The 16,607-nt window shown below is 39.1% G+C and overlaps 1 protein-coding gene across 4 annotated transcripts in view; it reads left to right on the top strand.

Annotated features, from left to right (window-relative positions):
• Window positions 1–16,607, top strand: part of IGSF11 (immunoglobulin superfamily member 11) — a 132,269-nt gene that overhangs the window by 77,717 nt on the left and 37,945 nt on the right. For 2 of the 4 annotated variants that reach the window (XM_019629186.1, XM_019629184.1), the window contains exon 1: window positions 12,904–13,027. The exons of the other annotated variants lie outside the window; for them this stretch is intronic. In XM_019629186.1, coding sequence (XP_019484731.1) covers window positions 12,919–13,027 — 109 coding nt within the window. In that variant the 5' untranslated portion in view covers window positions 12,904–12,918. Of the gene's footprint in view, window positions 1–12,903; window positions 13,028–16,607 lie in introns of those variants that run through there. 4 annotated transcript variants of the gene reach the window in all.

Below are 16,607 nucleotides of genomic sequence, written 5' to 3'. Positions count from 1 at the left end.
CAGATAATCCTGATGTGTGTAGTTCAGGGACTTGCTTCTGTGGGTCACTGAAGCTCACGAGTCCCACTCTGGCCCCGCTAGGGTTGAGAATGTGGGCTTTTAGTTCTGCATTCCTGTGTCTCAGCAAAGTGGCCAGTTCTACCACCCTTTGGGAACTGCTTTTGTAAAGGCCACCAAAGATCTCCTCGTTCCAAATCCAGTGTAGCTGGCTTGCAGTTTTTTTAATAAATGGAATTTATAGCTTTTGGTGCCTGTGGTACTCATTTTCTTCCTTCATTTCTCCCTTCTCCAAGTATTTGTCTCACCTCTTTAGTCATTCATTCTTGTTCTCTTTCCCCAGTTCCCTTTCCTGTGCCTTCCCCCAGAATGTGGGTATGCAATGACATTCTGGCTTTTATTTTTGTCTTTCCTTGAGTGATCTTTTGTCAGTTTCATAATTTCATAATTACCTATTTGTGACTTTTTTGTTTGGTTTTTCATCTATGCCTTCTAGATCTTGCTCTTTACCTGTACACCCAACTACCTACTGGGTATTTTTTTAAATTGTTTTTTATTAAAGTTTATTGGGGTGACAATTGTTAGCAAAGTTTCATAGATCATAGATTTCAGGTGTACAATTCTGTAATGCATCATCTATATATCACATTGTGTGTTTACCACCCAGAGTCAGTTTTCTTTCCATCACCATATATTTGACCCGTTTACCCTCATCTACCATCTCCCCTCCCCCCTTACCCTCTGGTAACCACTAAACTATTGTCTGTGTTCTACTGGGTATTTTCATCTGCTTGTCCCTCAGAATTGTCAAATTCAGTACCTAAAGTTGAACCCCCAATAATTTCCCCCCAAACATTTCCTCCACTTATATTTCCTGTTTTAGTTAAATGATCCCACAGTGGGATCATTTGATAACCACCAGAATATTTGATAACCAGAGTAGATTATTTTTTAACATCCCCTTTTTCTATATGACAAATTTATTTTCAGTAATAATCATAAAATGAAACTATGGTCAGAAAATAAATTTTTCTTATTGAAATTTATATACATGTAATGATACCAGTAACAAAATAAATATTGCAATACAAAAAGGAAAACTTGCAAATTATAGTAATGTAATTATATTGATGTAATAATTGACAAGAGTGGGGAAAACATGTGAAGAAACACTTCTGAAAGAGTGAACTCCACATGGCTCAGAGAATGATTTGCAGGTAGAAGGACAGAAGTGAAATAATCCAAGTTGTGTTTCTTCTGTTATAATCACTGTGCTAATCATGGTTTATTTAGGACCTGCTATCTACTCTGCAAGCACAGGCCTGTGTATTTGCAGACAGGAACTGAACAAGCTCCAGTTCTTTCAAACATGTATTGGAAGCCAGGCCATATAGCTACACATATGTAAACCTCATATAATTAGTGATATCTATGAAGCAATTTCCAAATGGAATATAGTGTTTCCTAAAGAATAAGTAATAAAATGTGCTAATTCAAAGTTTATGTATATAATGTATTAGTGAAACTTAACAATAACTGTGGCAATTATTTAGAACTTAGACCAGTCCATTTTTTCAGGGAGTCACTTATCAGTGACATTGTTTAGAATTGCTGGTTCATGGTGACACTAAGAAGCAAATTGAGTTTTAATCAGCTTTATTATTATTTTTAAATTGACTGCAAACAGTGCACCTCCGTCTTGGCAAACTTCCTTTGCTGTCAGTACAGCACTGGATCCCACCATTCACACATTCACCTCAAGCCAGATGCCTTCGTATCATTTTTTTTTAATTCCTTTTTTTTTTTAAAGTTTATTTTGTTGTTCTTTTCCTAACTTCTTCATTGTTCGGTGAATTCATTAATTTTGAGACTTTTCTTTTTGCTAATTGCCCTTGACCTCTTAAAAAATAGCTTTGGTTTTTTTTGAGGTATAATTTATTTACAGTAAAATCGACCCTTTTTCTAGTGTACAGTGGTATGAGCTGAGAAATGAATATGGTGTGGGAGTGTGAAAGAGCCTGGTGTTGGAGTCAAGAGGTCTCTCCTCAGGGCTTCATTATTAGAACAACTGTCTAAAACCATGGGTCCCAGAGTAAGTGCCAGTGAGTTCTTCCAGAAAAGCCCAGCATCAGCCCCACCTTCGCAAAACCCAGTCCAAGGAAGAGAGTCACCCTGTAACCTACAACAGCAGTGATGTTCCCGCACGTCACCCGGATCAAGGCCCTCTTCTCCCCCTTTCCAGGAGGATTTTGTGAGCCCCCTTAGCTATCGCCTCCGTTAGTCTTCCTGAGTAACGGAAAGGGGCGGTGCAGATGCTGAGGGACTATCCTAAGAGGATACATTTAATCCAGCACTTTTGGCAAGTCAGATTTTGAATAGATAAATGTTTAAGCTGAAGGAGTGTTTAAATTGGAAGAGATTAAAATATTGCTGATTAGCGAGCCTGTTTTCCTACTTTCCACTAGGATGGGCTCTTAAGGATGATGATTAAATCAGCTATAGAAATTAAAGAGTGCATTTTCTTTGCACGACTGTTTCAAAAGTAAATTTATAATATTTTATCACAGAAAGTAACCCCGGCTAAAAATAGCTATGTAGCCGTACTGTGTAATAGTAGGTGTAATATGATAAATGCATGGTGAAAAGATTATAAATATGTACACCAATAGCCTTCATGTCCAAGTAGTGACATTACAGGGGATTTTTACTTTTTTTTATTTTTTTTTAAGATTTTTATTGGGGAATTGGGGGAGGGGAACAGCCCTGGGGAATTGGGGGAAGGGGAACAGACAAGTTGCTGTCCTTTTGTTCTTCAGTCTAGTTGTGGAGGATGTTGCTTCACTGGCCCAAGTTGGCACCATCATTGCGCTCTTCCCAGGCGAGGCAGATCAGTCGCTGGCTTCTGGACGGCCGCTCACTGCGGCTGCTGGCCGCTCACGCTGGCTGCTGGCTACACACGGTAGCCCATGGCAACCCACTGCCACAGGGGCTGCAGCCTACGCCATCCCCAGCAACTCACGGCAACCTAGCTCCAGGTTGAGCTGTTGTTCAGCATCTTAGCTGTAAAGGGAAGTGTCACTGGCTCTCATACATGGGATCCAAACCAGGGCCCTCTGGAGTCCCAAGCCAGCTCTTAATGTGCCACTCAACCGGCCCTTTACTTTATTTTTCTAATTTTATGCTTTTCCCCCTAACTTGTCTGAAATAAATTATATACTTTACATCTAGGTGAAACAAATGCTATTAAAAATAAGAAATTAATCAACCAGCAAAAACTAATAATTTCTTTATTGGCTGTATATGCATTATTGTACAGCTTTATGCTATACATTTTATATGTACATATTTGATACACTTTTTATAGAATTTTATATCCTGCTTTAAATTACATAATATTATAACCTGATCATTTTCCCTTTCCCCTAAATGTTTTTCAAAAGCATTTAATAAATGGCTGTATAATAGTTTGTTGACAAAACATTTCTCTATTGCTTGGCATCTAGGTTATTTTGAAAAGTGTCAACCTTTTAGGTAATCCTGTGGTAGACATAATTCTTTGTAAATCTTTGCATCTTTGATTGTTTCCTTGGGATAGATTTTTTGAAATGATATTACTGGACCAGATAATAGGAACATTTTCAAAGTACTAGATATTAGTTCTAATTTCAGTGACCTTTTTGAGCATTGACTAAGGATTGAGCCACATTACTCGGATATAAGTTTTTCATCCCACACATTTGTTATTTCTTAATAAATACAATAGCAACAACACACACACACACACACACACACACACACACACACACAGCTGTCCTGCCTATCTAATCAAAACTTCCTCAGACCACACTCTCCTAAATATAGGACGCCTATTGTCTGTTCCCTTGGAGGTGAATCCTCTCACTATTCCTAGTAATTGCTCTCTTTCTATGAATTCAACAAGGACAACCAGCTAAGAATGGCTTTGGAAGTCACTTTTTTGTGGCTACCAAACGGGTCATGTTATCCTGGGATGTTATTCCTCACCAGTTGTACTATCAGGAGTAACTCTTGTCATGTTTCTTTAAGGAATCCATTGCTATTTTCTCTGTATGGAGTATGGTTTTACCTGCTCGCTGTTTAATTCTTCTTCCCATCTTTCCAGGTCTCACTCAAGACTCAGGCTATCCACAGTCAAGTCCTTCCAGTGTGTTCCTTTTCTGACATCCAATAGCATATGTAATCTCAAGCAGGAACCTTTACACAGGGGCTTGGATCCTGTCTGAGCAGAGCCCTGTGGCCTGCAGTTTATGACAGGGAACATCAAAATTGACTCCCTGTTTAAAGTAAAATCTTTCGTATGTTTTGGAGGGCAGGTAGCCTATTTGTACTTCATGCCTAATTCAGAATCCAGTCTTTAACATCCAGTGAATCTGGTGTATCCCACTTTATTTATTGGTAAATGGCCTTCTCTCCCGTATACGTTATTGCAGGTGCCTCTGGAGTCCATAGCACTCAGCAGATGTAAATTATCACTGCGAGGAGAGAGGGCAGTTAGCTCTGCTTAGAATGTACAAAACGGGCCGATGGCTTCTATTAATGTAGAGAGTCTCATTTGCTGCTTTTGTGCTCTTCACAATGCTGAACTCAACGCGAAGGACAAAACTTGCCCTTACTAAATATCTGTTCTCTGTTCATCTACACTTATGTTTCCTTTTATTATTATAATAATGCCTTTTGTGATAATTAAGTGTTGAAGAACATCTATTATAAAATATACTTATTAACCCTTCAGGTCTCCGGCTGACCTTGTCATTAACTCAGCTTTTTACTCACTGCAATTAAATCTAGCATTCCTCATTTTTGAATTCATTCCAATGGCAGAAGCAATCATAATTCTCCAGTGTTTATATTTCTTGATGTTACTGTAGTGAATATGCATGTATCCCTTTGTAATAATTTTCTTTATCTAGCTGCTTATTACATCATCCTTGTTTTTACCCACACTGACTAGGGAAAGTTGGAGTCTAATAAAATGCATGACCACAAGGTTCCTGGCCATGGTCCTCATCTAAGTCATCTTGAGTACACTGTGATGAAGTAAGGAAAGGGGAGAATTAAACTACCAAATTTAGCCACAAAATATGTCTAGATTGCCTCTTGCTTTTCCTTCCAAAGCATGAATGGTGGTCACAGTGATGGTAATTACGAACTTTTCTGGATTCTGGTTCACTGGCACATTTGTCAACTTTGATTTATTTCTCTTCTTAATAAAAGAACAGCAATGCATTCATTGTTGACAGGGTTAATTGTGAACTTTAACTCTTTCTTTAGTGAAACTGAATATTTTAAGGATCTCACCTCCTGTGAAATACAGAAAACTTTGCGGCAATATCTATGATTCTGAGAAACACAAGAAAAGAGGTGATTTGCAAGTGACTGTAGAATAAGCATTGTTAAGTTTAGGATTTCCTTCTTCTTTTGAGCTTTCACTTTTGGATTTTAGCACCTTTAGTTTTAGGAGGAGGGCTTTGCAGCTGCTGTAAACCTAACTCATTTTGCTAATGTCTTCCTAATTGAAGTACAAATATGTAACAGGCCCAGTAGCACAGGGAAAGTAGGAAAGATAAGGAAATTTGGAGGGTGATGTCCTTTCTTGGTGGTAAAGAAAGGAGTCCTGGTTACTTGACCCCTGCTCAAGTTGGTAACAAAACCAGCTGCTCTGTTACTTTAACCTGTAGACAAGGTGCTTTCCAACAACGCCTCCTCTAGCACTTGGCTGCTGTTTCAAAATAGAACCACTTTCACTTCTCAAAACAAGGGTGAAGTAGGGACTAGTAATTACATTGAAAAAAGTATGTTTGAAAAATGTTGCTTGTGAAATAAGTGATGACTGGAAGAAATAAGCCAGCCGGAGAGGAGTGGAGAGATGGTGGTTAAAAGCATGCGTGGACTCTGGAATCAGACTTCTTGTATTCAAATTTTGGCTCTGTCATTTATTAGCAACAAGTTGCCAAATTACTTAGTCCCTCTGTCTCACTTTTCTTATTTGTAAAATATAGAGAATAGCATATAATAATAGATACTAATAGTACCTATCTTTTATGAAGGCTGACGAATTAAGAATCAGGAAATATTAGATATAGTGGCCAACTGGGGAGTGCCCTGTCTAAAAGTAATTTGATTTACATTAAAAGCAAAAACTGTTGTGATCACTCATCTGTCAGCCAGGAATGTCCATGGGTTGCCAGTTTGCAATCTCTGGTGTGGGGGACACATGAAGGACGAAGAGCCTGAAGCTGTGCTATGCAGTATCCTAGCCATTAGCCACATATGGATATGTAAATTTAAATGAATTAAAATTCAGTTCCTCCGTCACACAAGCTACAATTTAGATACTTACTAGCCACATGTGGCTAGTGGCTACCATGTTGGATAGTGCAGATATAGAAAATTTTCATCATTACAGAAAGGTCTATCAGATAGAGCTGATCTAATGGTTTATGAAAATCTTCACCATTACTATCTACCGACTTGATTATCCCGCCATGAGAAATGGCCAAAGCAGAGTCAGTGGACAAGTACACACAGTAGCGAGGGATCCGGGAGGCATTGTTTCCTGCTGGATCTTACACTATAGTTTTTCATCTACTCCATAGCAGCAGTTTATACGTTTGTTTTTCAAGTATTTTTAAAAAGCTCTTTGGTGACTAGGTTCTTGGTGCTAGGTGCATCTCCAGTTTGAAGGGAAAATTCCATAGGGAAATAGAAAAGGGGGATTTCCCCATTGAACTTCAAAGGATTCCTTTTTAATGCCTTTCCAGGCATGAAGGGAAAATTGAGTTGGGGTATACATGTGTTTGCATGTGTGTATCTCCCCCTTGCCACTAAGTAGCGTGTGTGCACTACGGTTTCTTTAGGAAGACCTGGTAGCATCAAATATTACAGTAGACCCCATTCATCTGTGGTTTTACTTTTGTGGTTTCAATTACCCTTCGTCAATCATGGTTCAAAAATATTAAATGGAAAATTCCAGAAATAAACAATTTATAAGTTTTAAATTGCACGCTGTTCTGAGTAGCATGGTGAAATCTTACATCATCCTGCTCCATCCCAGCCAGGTCGTAAATTTCCCCTTTGCTCAGCGTATCCACACTGTATGCTCTCCCCACTCATTAGCCACTTGGTAGCCCTTTTGGTAGCAGATTGACTGTCGTGGTATCACAATGCTTGTGTTCAAGTAACCCTTATTCTTAATAACAGCCCCAAAGTGCAAGAGTAGTGATGCTGGCAATTTGAATATGCCAAAGAGAAGCCATAAAGTGCTTCCTTTATGTGAAAAGGTATGTATATACAGAAAAAAAATAGTATGTATTGGGTTTGGGACTATCGGTTGTTTTGGGCAACCACTTGGGATCTTGGGATATATCCCCTGCAGATAAGGGGGAACTACTATATATGTGTCATAGGGAATTACCTACTTTCCTTGAATAAATCTGTACATTCATTCTTGACTCTAAATATAGGGCGAATTATTTGTATTTTCTCCCTTTACTAAGCTTTTGCGTTGGTAACTGTCCCCTCACTTCCCTAACCTAATCTAATTTATTCCAAGCCTTGGGTTTGAGGACTATAGGCAATTTTCAGTGGTGAATTGATTTCAGATACTCACATTAGAATGAATGCATTCCTTCTCCCAGAGTGAAGTGAAGTATGCAGAGGCATAGACTTGAGACGTGTACATTTTTCTTTATGTCTGTTACACTTAAAAAATTTTACATTAAGATATGAAGTTATAGATGATTTTATCTTATTTATATATAGGAAGTATTGGATTTATTTACTTTTGGTAAATAGTCTTTCTTGCCAATTCTTCATTTTAAAGAACATTTATTCTTTAATTTTATTCCTGATTGTAACAATAACAACTGTTATACATTTTATTTGCTTTATTATGTAATTTTCTAATACAAGCATTAGAGCTATAAATTTTCCTTTAAGCACTAGTTTAGTTGCATTCCAAATATTTCAGGGTTATAGAGAAAAATGCCCATAACACTATGTGGCGAAACCAAAGGGTAATTTAAAGCTTACCCAATAATATAAGCAGGTAGAGAAAATCTTCCTGAAGTATATCTAGTAACCACCAGAAAAAAACAAAACAAAACACCAACAGATAAATATTTGGACATTTAGGGAGGTAACAAAATACTGAATCAGGTCCACAATTTGACCCAATTGGAAATCCAAAGTTTATGACAAGAATTTATACAACAAAATGATAAAGAGGAACTGATTGACTTTTGCACTTCTACAACATAGGTTCTGAATGAACTTTAACATCTGCTGAAATGCACCTTCATAGTCTTAATTGATTGTGGGACTCAAATTACAGTTATAAGCAAGGTAACCCTATCCATGGGGATTCTACTCAATTTTAATAAGGTACCCTCTATACTCATAGGGAAGTTACCAAATATAAAATAGAGAACAAATAGGCATGTCTCCCCTTAACCATTTGAACTCTTGCCTTGCCTAAATTCCCTATTATCATAGATTTTTTTGCCTTAAGATATCCCATAGTCAACATGGATATCTTGTTGATATCCCATGAGTAATAAATTAAATTACATCTCTGGCACTTAAAATTAACTTGGAAAAATGGGGCTCCCATGACTCTTCTCCCTACTCCATGAATAAAATAGTTAATATTGCTCAATGTAAATTAAAATAAGGCCAAGAATTGCAACCCACATATAAGATGTTTTTAGAGAAGGGGTAGTTATTCCTACTGTTTCTCCATTTAACATCACAGTTTGACCTGTTGTTAAACTTGGAAAGAATGAATGGTGCCTCATAGTGTATTACCATAACCTTCATGCCATGATCCTACCCATAGGGCCTGCATCCCCAATATTATTGAAATTACTGACTCCATCTAATCAGCAACTGGTAATACCTTGCAGTTGTGGATTTGGCTGATATATTCTGTTCAGAGCCTATTTCAACAGCCTCACAGTTGCAGTTTTCCTTTCTTCATCTTTGACGGGACACAGTACACCCTACCCAGCTGTCCATGGGGTGCCTCCAAAGCCCTATTATTGTATACAGTCTTTGCAGGCAAGATCTGAACCACATCCAGCTTTCTCCAGAAGCACAAGTATGACATCACAACGATGACATTCTCCTCCATTCATTTGACATACTCATTCAAGACACACTAATATAAAGGACATAAGCTATTGCCCCACACAGTGCAGGGCCCTGCTACCTTTGTTAAATTCCTGAAAATTGTTTGGAAAGCTGAGATCCACTCTATCCCCCGACACTGTCAAGAAAGAGCTGATGGCCCTTCCAGCACCCACAAATGTTAAAACAGGCTCAAAATCTTTCAGGTCTTTTTGGATTTTGGAGACAACACATTTTTCATTAATGAATTTTACTTGAGCCAGTTTATGCTGTTACTTGCAAACCAGCCATCTTGAATGGGACTCCCTACCACAAAAGGCTGTAGAATCTATCCAAATTTCAATAGAGTGGCTCTCCCATTAGTGCCCCTCTTCCCACGCCAACATTTTTTTACTAGAGGCTTAGCATCATCCTCTCATGCCTCCTGGAATCTCTGGACTATCCATAATGGCCATAGATTGTCCACAAACTTTGATGCAGTCTGCGGCCCTCCTGGGCTTGAGGCTATTTGCCATTAGATACTGAGATCTCCTGGAAATAGAGGCTCACCACTTGGTAAATGTCCAAATGCGAAATGGAATAAATAATAGTGGCAAGATAAAGAAGCAGTAATTTCAGACTTCTTATTCATGAACACTTGAGATTTATTCTTGGGTATTTGAGTTTCTGTCTTTTGTGCAACAAATTTGGCACAGTGGAAATAATACTCAGCTGGGAATTAAGGGTTGGCACTAACTGTACCTTCAGACCAATGATTTCCCTGTTATGGGGGTAAGTGTTTTCATTTATGAAATAAAGGGATTGAATTCAATGGTATTTAAGGTCACTGTCTACTCCTGTAACATTCTGAAAAGCTTCAAATAAAACCCAAACATTAAAGCGATATCTAATGTCTAGGATTTACCCTAAACTTTTATTTTTACATGTGAAGTGAAAGACCCTGTAAGATCTATAGGAAATATTAAGGGTTGGACAGAAAAACGATTCACAGTAAATACTTTCAAAGAGACTTTTAATGAAAGTAGATCAGGGAGATGAACAATGCAAATGTCACCTGGTTGCTGACTGGATTTCTGAACCCAGTTTGGGTCACGATACTCTTTGGAACAGAAAACTCACTGAAGGTAGAAAGATTGATCACAAGGCACCCAATCTAAATCCAACTTGGAAATTAGTAAATAAGGTAAGATTAAAACAATCTATACAGTTTAAGTATTTTTTTTTCTTTAAGCTTCAGTTTATAAAATCGAGAAACAATTTGTAGACCACTCTTTTATTTAAAAGCTAACTCACAAAATGTACCACGGACCCTTGGATTAGCTAGAGGGTGTCACTTTTGTTTTTGTTAAAAACTCCTAGATAGTGCCTGAGTGGTATTTTTTTTTTCAGACCGTACTCCCATCTCAGTTACAGAGCCAGCACAGATACAATTTTGTCTCAAGAGTACTTGCTACTAGATGTTGGTGTGTGAGCATCTAGAGAATGCTATTCCTATCAGCTCCCAATGAAAACATATGAAATGATTGTTTTAAGCAGAACAACCAGTGAATTTTAAATTGAGCAGCTTCTCTGATTAACTCATTTTCTAGGCATTTCTATCTGTTATTAGTGTTTTATACACACACAGATGCTTACACACTCATCTTGCGGTGTAGTGTCAGAGTGGTCATAAATACTATAGGAGATACCTTATAATTGAGGAGTGGATTACTCCATTTGTGGATTGTTTAGACTTGTGGCCTCAATGTCATTTTTCTCTTTATTGATTATTTCCGTAGAAGATGAGGTGGTTGTTCTCATTGGAGTCTGGTTTCAAGGGGAGAAGTGGGGATGAAGGAAGCAGACTGTTACTTGGAAGATATTTTCATTAGGAAACTGTGTGGAGAAGAATGGACCTGTGATCTCTCATTTCTCCTTTTTAGTGCCATGAAAAACATGTTTAACCCTCTGAAAACTGTAGATAATGGGGCAGTCTTATTCTCGTAATACTCAGCTCAGTAGCTGCTTTCTTCATGAAACTTTATGAATGCTATTTTTTTGTTGGTATCTGACCTGGGTAACTGATTTTATCTCCAAACTCTCAGATTGTATACATTGTATGCATTTATTGGCTGCTGCTGTGGTTGTTAATTAATTAGTTGCAAGCCATCTTGCACCTAGTAGTCTATGTTCATTTGGCTGAACCTGAAAACCACAGACAACTTTGAGGAACCATGGAATTGTCCGAAAGCATTAAATTGGAATGTTATGAGACTCTCTTCAGTCCATGGGATGCCGGAGGGGCGTGGCCTTCTTGGGTTCTGGGCATAAAATGGTGTGTACTGTACAAAGAAAAGTAGTCAGAGTCCATAACTGTTAGTGCTTCTTGTCTTCAACTGGAAGGTGTTTTGGGAGGGGAGAAAAGGAGAGAACTTTAAAAATCCCATAGAAAGAACATTAATATTGTGTAAATAGTTGTAATATCTTAGATTTGATAGTGCTTTACAATTTTCAAAGTCCTGTCACTCACAAGTTGGTAGAAGAACGTGTTTTATTGTATGTAACACTTTTTCCTTGTGACTAGAGTGGAGTGGATAGGTTTCACTCTTAAACCACCAGCCTGACTCTCACAAGAAACAGCTAAATTTTTGCAGAAATGTGGCAGCTGTGCAGAAAGTTCTATCTGTCCTTTGATGTCTTCAGTTTGCTGCCGTTTTTTTCTCATGCCAAAGAAAACAGCCCTACACCAGCCTGTCTGGGCTCAGTTTGATCAGAATTCAATTGAAATCCCCTCTCAACCTGAGACAGCTCTGGAAGGGCTGGGTGATCAGAGTGGGAGCCCGCAGACCCATTGCACCTCAGAGCAGAGCCGTAGGACTCCAGGGAGAGTTGCCTCTCCAGGTCACCCACTGGGCCATTGCATGTCAGTCACAGACTGCCAGCTAACTTTGGGTCCATATTGTTTTTTTCCTGAGACCTGAGGACTCAGCAGTTTGTTAACAGGCCTGTGGTTCTAGAAGTAGCCATAATTAGAGAAATGCCCCTCAAATTATAACTAAATCTCGCAGGCAGAAGTACCTCATCCTGAGAAAAGAGAAATAAAAGTGCATATCTCCTGCGTAACATTCATCAGCATCGTGTGTAATCGAATAACAGCTCTATGTCTACTAGGTCGTAGGTTCCATGAGGGTAGAATCTGTGTCTCTTTTGTTTGCCGCTCTTATTGGTACGTGTCATTTGGTTGCCTGCCTGCATTAAGAAATGTAAGATTCTATCGGCCTGGGCCCCTATGAGCCCGCGGGTGGAGGCAGAAGCATAAAGAGTGTGGTTCCCCAGGGCTCCCCAGCCCCCCAGCCGTGGTCTCCCCTTCCTCCTCCCACCCTTCCTCTCCCGCCCACCACACACACACCAGTGCTCTGGCCTCAGTTCCCTTCCCATTCCTGAAAACCACTGAGTATATTCTTTTCTATTAAGCTGCTGATATACCTGTCATCAAAATATTTTCTCCCCATTTCTCCTCCACTTAACCTGTTATGTCCATATCCTTTATTGCCTGTTCTTTCCCTATGTTTTAATAAAGGGAGCCATAAATTTTATCTTTCTGTGGCATTCAAATTACCGGATATAAATATATGAGCCGGGCCAGTAATAAGACTTCACCCTTTAGGGAGGGAACCTAGGTGAGCATCTCTGAGTCCCCAGTAGGGAGGCCTTCCGGCTTCTAGTGCAGGCTTCTTTCTCACTGGTGTGCAGCACCTTCTGAGATGGTGCCTAGGAATGGAAGCAACGAGAAGATCCGTAATAGTCTGTCCCTCAAAAGATCAGGTCTTGAAGGGGAACGCTCATTCATCTAATGTTGCCATCATTGCCATCTCATCTCTCAGAGGTTTTTATCCTTTCTCCAAAGTGGGGCTGTGCGGGGTGCAGTGCTTTTGCTGTTGAATCATGCTTCCTCATACCAGCCTGGTTGCAGGAGCTCTTCATGCTGAAACGTTAGGTTCTGTGTGCATTTGTTCACCCTGGAGGTAAAAGTCAAAGTTAAGCCTGAATAGGGGAACACTGACCACAAACTAGGGCAAGTAGTTCCCAAAGGGTGACCATAGGCCTTTCTTGCTTTTACCTGGTGTAAAAGTCCTTGTCAGAGGAAGTGACCCTTTCTAGTTTTTCTAGTTTTAAACTTTTCACCAGCAGTATAATGTGCAATGGACACAAAGTCACAGTGTTTAATGTTGCTGCATCACAGTTTTAGTTATTTAGGATTAGCATGTGACGTAAAAGCTATTCTTCTGAACCAAACATTGGGAAATATGTTAAGCCTCAAAATTTTTTCCTTTTTTAGTGAAATAGGCTCATTTTGAGATTAAATCGGTTGTAAAGTACTATAAGTATGCTACAATTATAAGTGCTGTAGAAAAATAACAGCTGTATTATGCTTAGCTTAATTCTGGTTTTTAGTGGTTAGTCTTCCATGGCAATATGAGGTTTCAGGAGAATGTGTGAATTTTTTGTTAAAACCATTACTGAATTCAGCAGTTTTGCAGGATTTATATATAAACGCGCGCGCGTGTGTGTGTGTGTGTATAATATAACATGTATATTTTTTTATCTCCCCATCTATTTCTTGCTGCTGCAGTCCCATGGTTGCTATGGAGAAGGTTATGCTAAGGAAATACATCAGAAGGTTAAAAGTTCTTCCTGCATCTGGGACAGAAATAACAGTGTCCTTTCTCTTGACGCTCTCGAGACCCTTATGTGATGATCTGTACCGCACCGCCTCCTGCCCAGGGGACGATGGCTTGATGCTCTATTTAAAAAATTACATGAGGAACTGATTCTCCTCTTTTTTACTTTTCAGCTTTATCACATATCTTTTTAGTACAGGCACAGAATGGAAGGAAATAATAGGCATATTAGGGGGAATCATCAACTCAGGACAGTTCTATTTTGTATGAATGTTTTTTTTTTCCTTCTGTCTTGCGTGTTTAAAATTTTAATTTATTCTTATTTGCTGATGTGAGGGAGGAAAACCTTAGAGAAAGAACCTGATGTAGAACAGTTGGGATTTGGTTAATCCGCTTAGAAATAGCATTAATCTGTGGATCAGATGCTGTCAACAATACAGGGCCTTTTATCCCCATTATCTTCCCTGTTCTTTTTTTTGCTTATTCTTCCTGCGCTATCTTTGGTTTCATTTGGATTTATGTTTTTGTTTTCTATCAGCTATTTGTTTTCTAATGTTTCTATTTTGACTTTACATTTTTTTTTCCCCTAGATGCTTTATTCTCTTGGAAGGATACAGGATTCTGGTAGCTTCTTTTTTTTTTTTTTTTTTTTTATTGGGGAATTGGGGGGAGGGGCACATCAGTCACCGGCTTCTGGACGGCTGCTCACGCTGGCTGCTGGCTACACACGGTAGCCCATGACAGCCCACTGCAGCAGGGGCTGCAGCCCACGCCCACGCCGACGCCAACAACTCACAGCAGCCCAGCTCCAGGTTGAGCTGTTGTTCAGCATCTTAGCTGTGGAGGGCAGTGTCACTGGCCCTCATATGTGGGATCCGAACCGGGGCCCTCTGGCGTCCCAAGCCAGTTCTTAACTATTGTGCCACTCGGCTGGCCCTTTACATTTTATTTTTGAATTTCAGTCCTGTTTTGTCATGGGAAAGTATTCAGCCTTTTGGCTTTTTACTCTGGGAGTGGAGGCTATAGATGTGTAATAAAACATATACCAAAAGAAGTTTTCTCTTAGCATGTGCTTAAGAGTAGCTTTGTATAACTTTTAATAAATTAAAAATCACAGCTGCAGGTATGTATCAAAATAAGTGTATGACTATAATTTTCTTGAGATGTTCCATGCCTCTGGGATAGTTATATGAGTGGGGGTGAATACTACTTTCTTCTGTTCTCTATTTCTTACTGGTTATTACTCCTTTGGTTTTCTTCCTGAGATCAGATTCAATGACTATTTATTTTAGAACGTCCAATGCCAAGCACTGTAATGCACACTTCTTCAAAGTGGTCTCGTGAGGTAGATACATATTTTTACCCCCTTTTCTAAAAATGCACACACAAAAAGCTAAGGCTCAGAAAGTTTAAGTAACGTGCCCAAGGTTACAGAGCCAGTAAGTAGCCATTCCACTTTCTAAGTCCTGTGCTCTTTTTGCTATTACCAGGAGGCTGTAAGAAGGAGACAGACATAAGAAGGCCCTGGAGTCTTTGGTTTGAATCCCACTTCTGTCGGGTAACGTTTTTCTGGGCCTAGGTATCCTCATGTGTAAAATGTGATTAATAATCACATCATCTCCCAGTCTCGTTTGTTACTAAGCTTATATAAAGTGCTTAGGACAGTACTTGGCACATAAGTTCTTGATGAATATTATCAAATACATATTGGATATTTACTGTATTATGGTCATTGTGTGCTGGGACCTGGGCATATAGTTTCTACTTAGAATCTGCTGAGAAAGACCTATGCTAAGAGAGTTTAAAGTGTTTTGACAATTTCAAGGAAGTACAAAATGCTATGGAGGCAAATGGGGAAATGTAACCTGCTCTGCAGGTCAGGGAAATTTTGAATCTAAAGAGTAGGTAGAGATTAGAAGGATTGTGTGTGTGCGTGTGTACAGCAGGGGAAGGCATTTCATACTAAAGAAAGAGATCATACAAATCCAGGAGAGCCTGGTGTACCTGGACCTGAGAAAAGTGCACGGTGGGAGGAAGTGCTGTAAGACTGGCTGGAAAGACAGGCAAAGGCGAGATCCAGCAGGGCCGTGAAGGCCGTGTTAAGTACGTGGGCATACTGTGTCAGCACACAGTTATGAAGCCACATCACCTCTCTCTGTATTCTTAGATTTTCTGAGAGCTTCTAACAGGATAGATAACCAAACGCCTTATTTCCACATTTCAAATCGCTTATTTTCCCATGTTGTACATGCTAAAGAATGCTTTAACCTAGCTAAAAGTTAAACTAGCACCGACACAAACATATCCAAAAGATCAAGACGTTATTAAGAATAGTGTTTAGTTTGCAAAGAGGCAATATATTGGTGATCAAGAATAAAATATTTCAGTCGAGCCATATTTTTAAAAGCATTTCATTGGCTTCAGAATATACCACTCTCCTGATGGTTTCAGATGGTGTGATTTGTTCATAAATAACTCTAATTGTTGATTTAGTGGCTTTTGTCATATGAATGCTTCATTAAACAACTGGAGCTCGCTCATTATAGCCAAGTAGGGCTGTATTCAACTGAGTGGCAAAGTTGAGAGTGCATGGTTGTATTTAACAGCAGAGGCCATTTATCTGGCCTTTTTGCCATCTGGAAACTCTAGTTAGCATTTCCCAATATAAATTTTCAATCTGCTAACCAGACTGACACTGGCATTGAGCTACAGCGTGACAATGTCAGGCAGGCCTACCAAAATATAAACTAAAGTGCTCTGTGATTTCTTTAGACACAAAGCAAA

The sequence above is a fragment of the Hipposideros armiger genome, unplaced genomic scaffold, assembly GCF_001890085.2.
Source record: "Hipposideros armiger isolate ML-2016 unplaced genomic scaffold, ASM189008v1 scaffold_829, whole genome shotgun sequence".
In the NCBI taxonomy this organism is placed as follows: Eukaryota; Metazoa; Chordata; class Mammalia; order Chiroptera; family Hipposideridae; genus Hipposideros; species Hipposideros armiger.
Note: the sequence above shows the minus strand (reverse complement) of the source record. Positions and strands in the feature narration are given on the sequence as shown.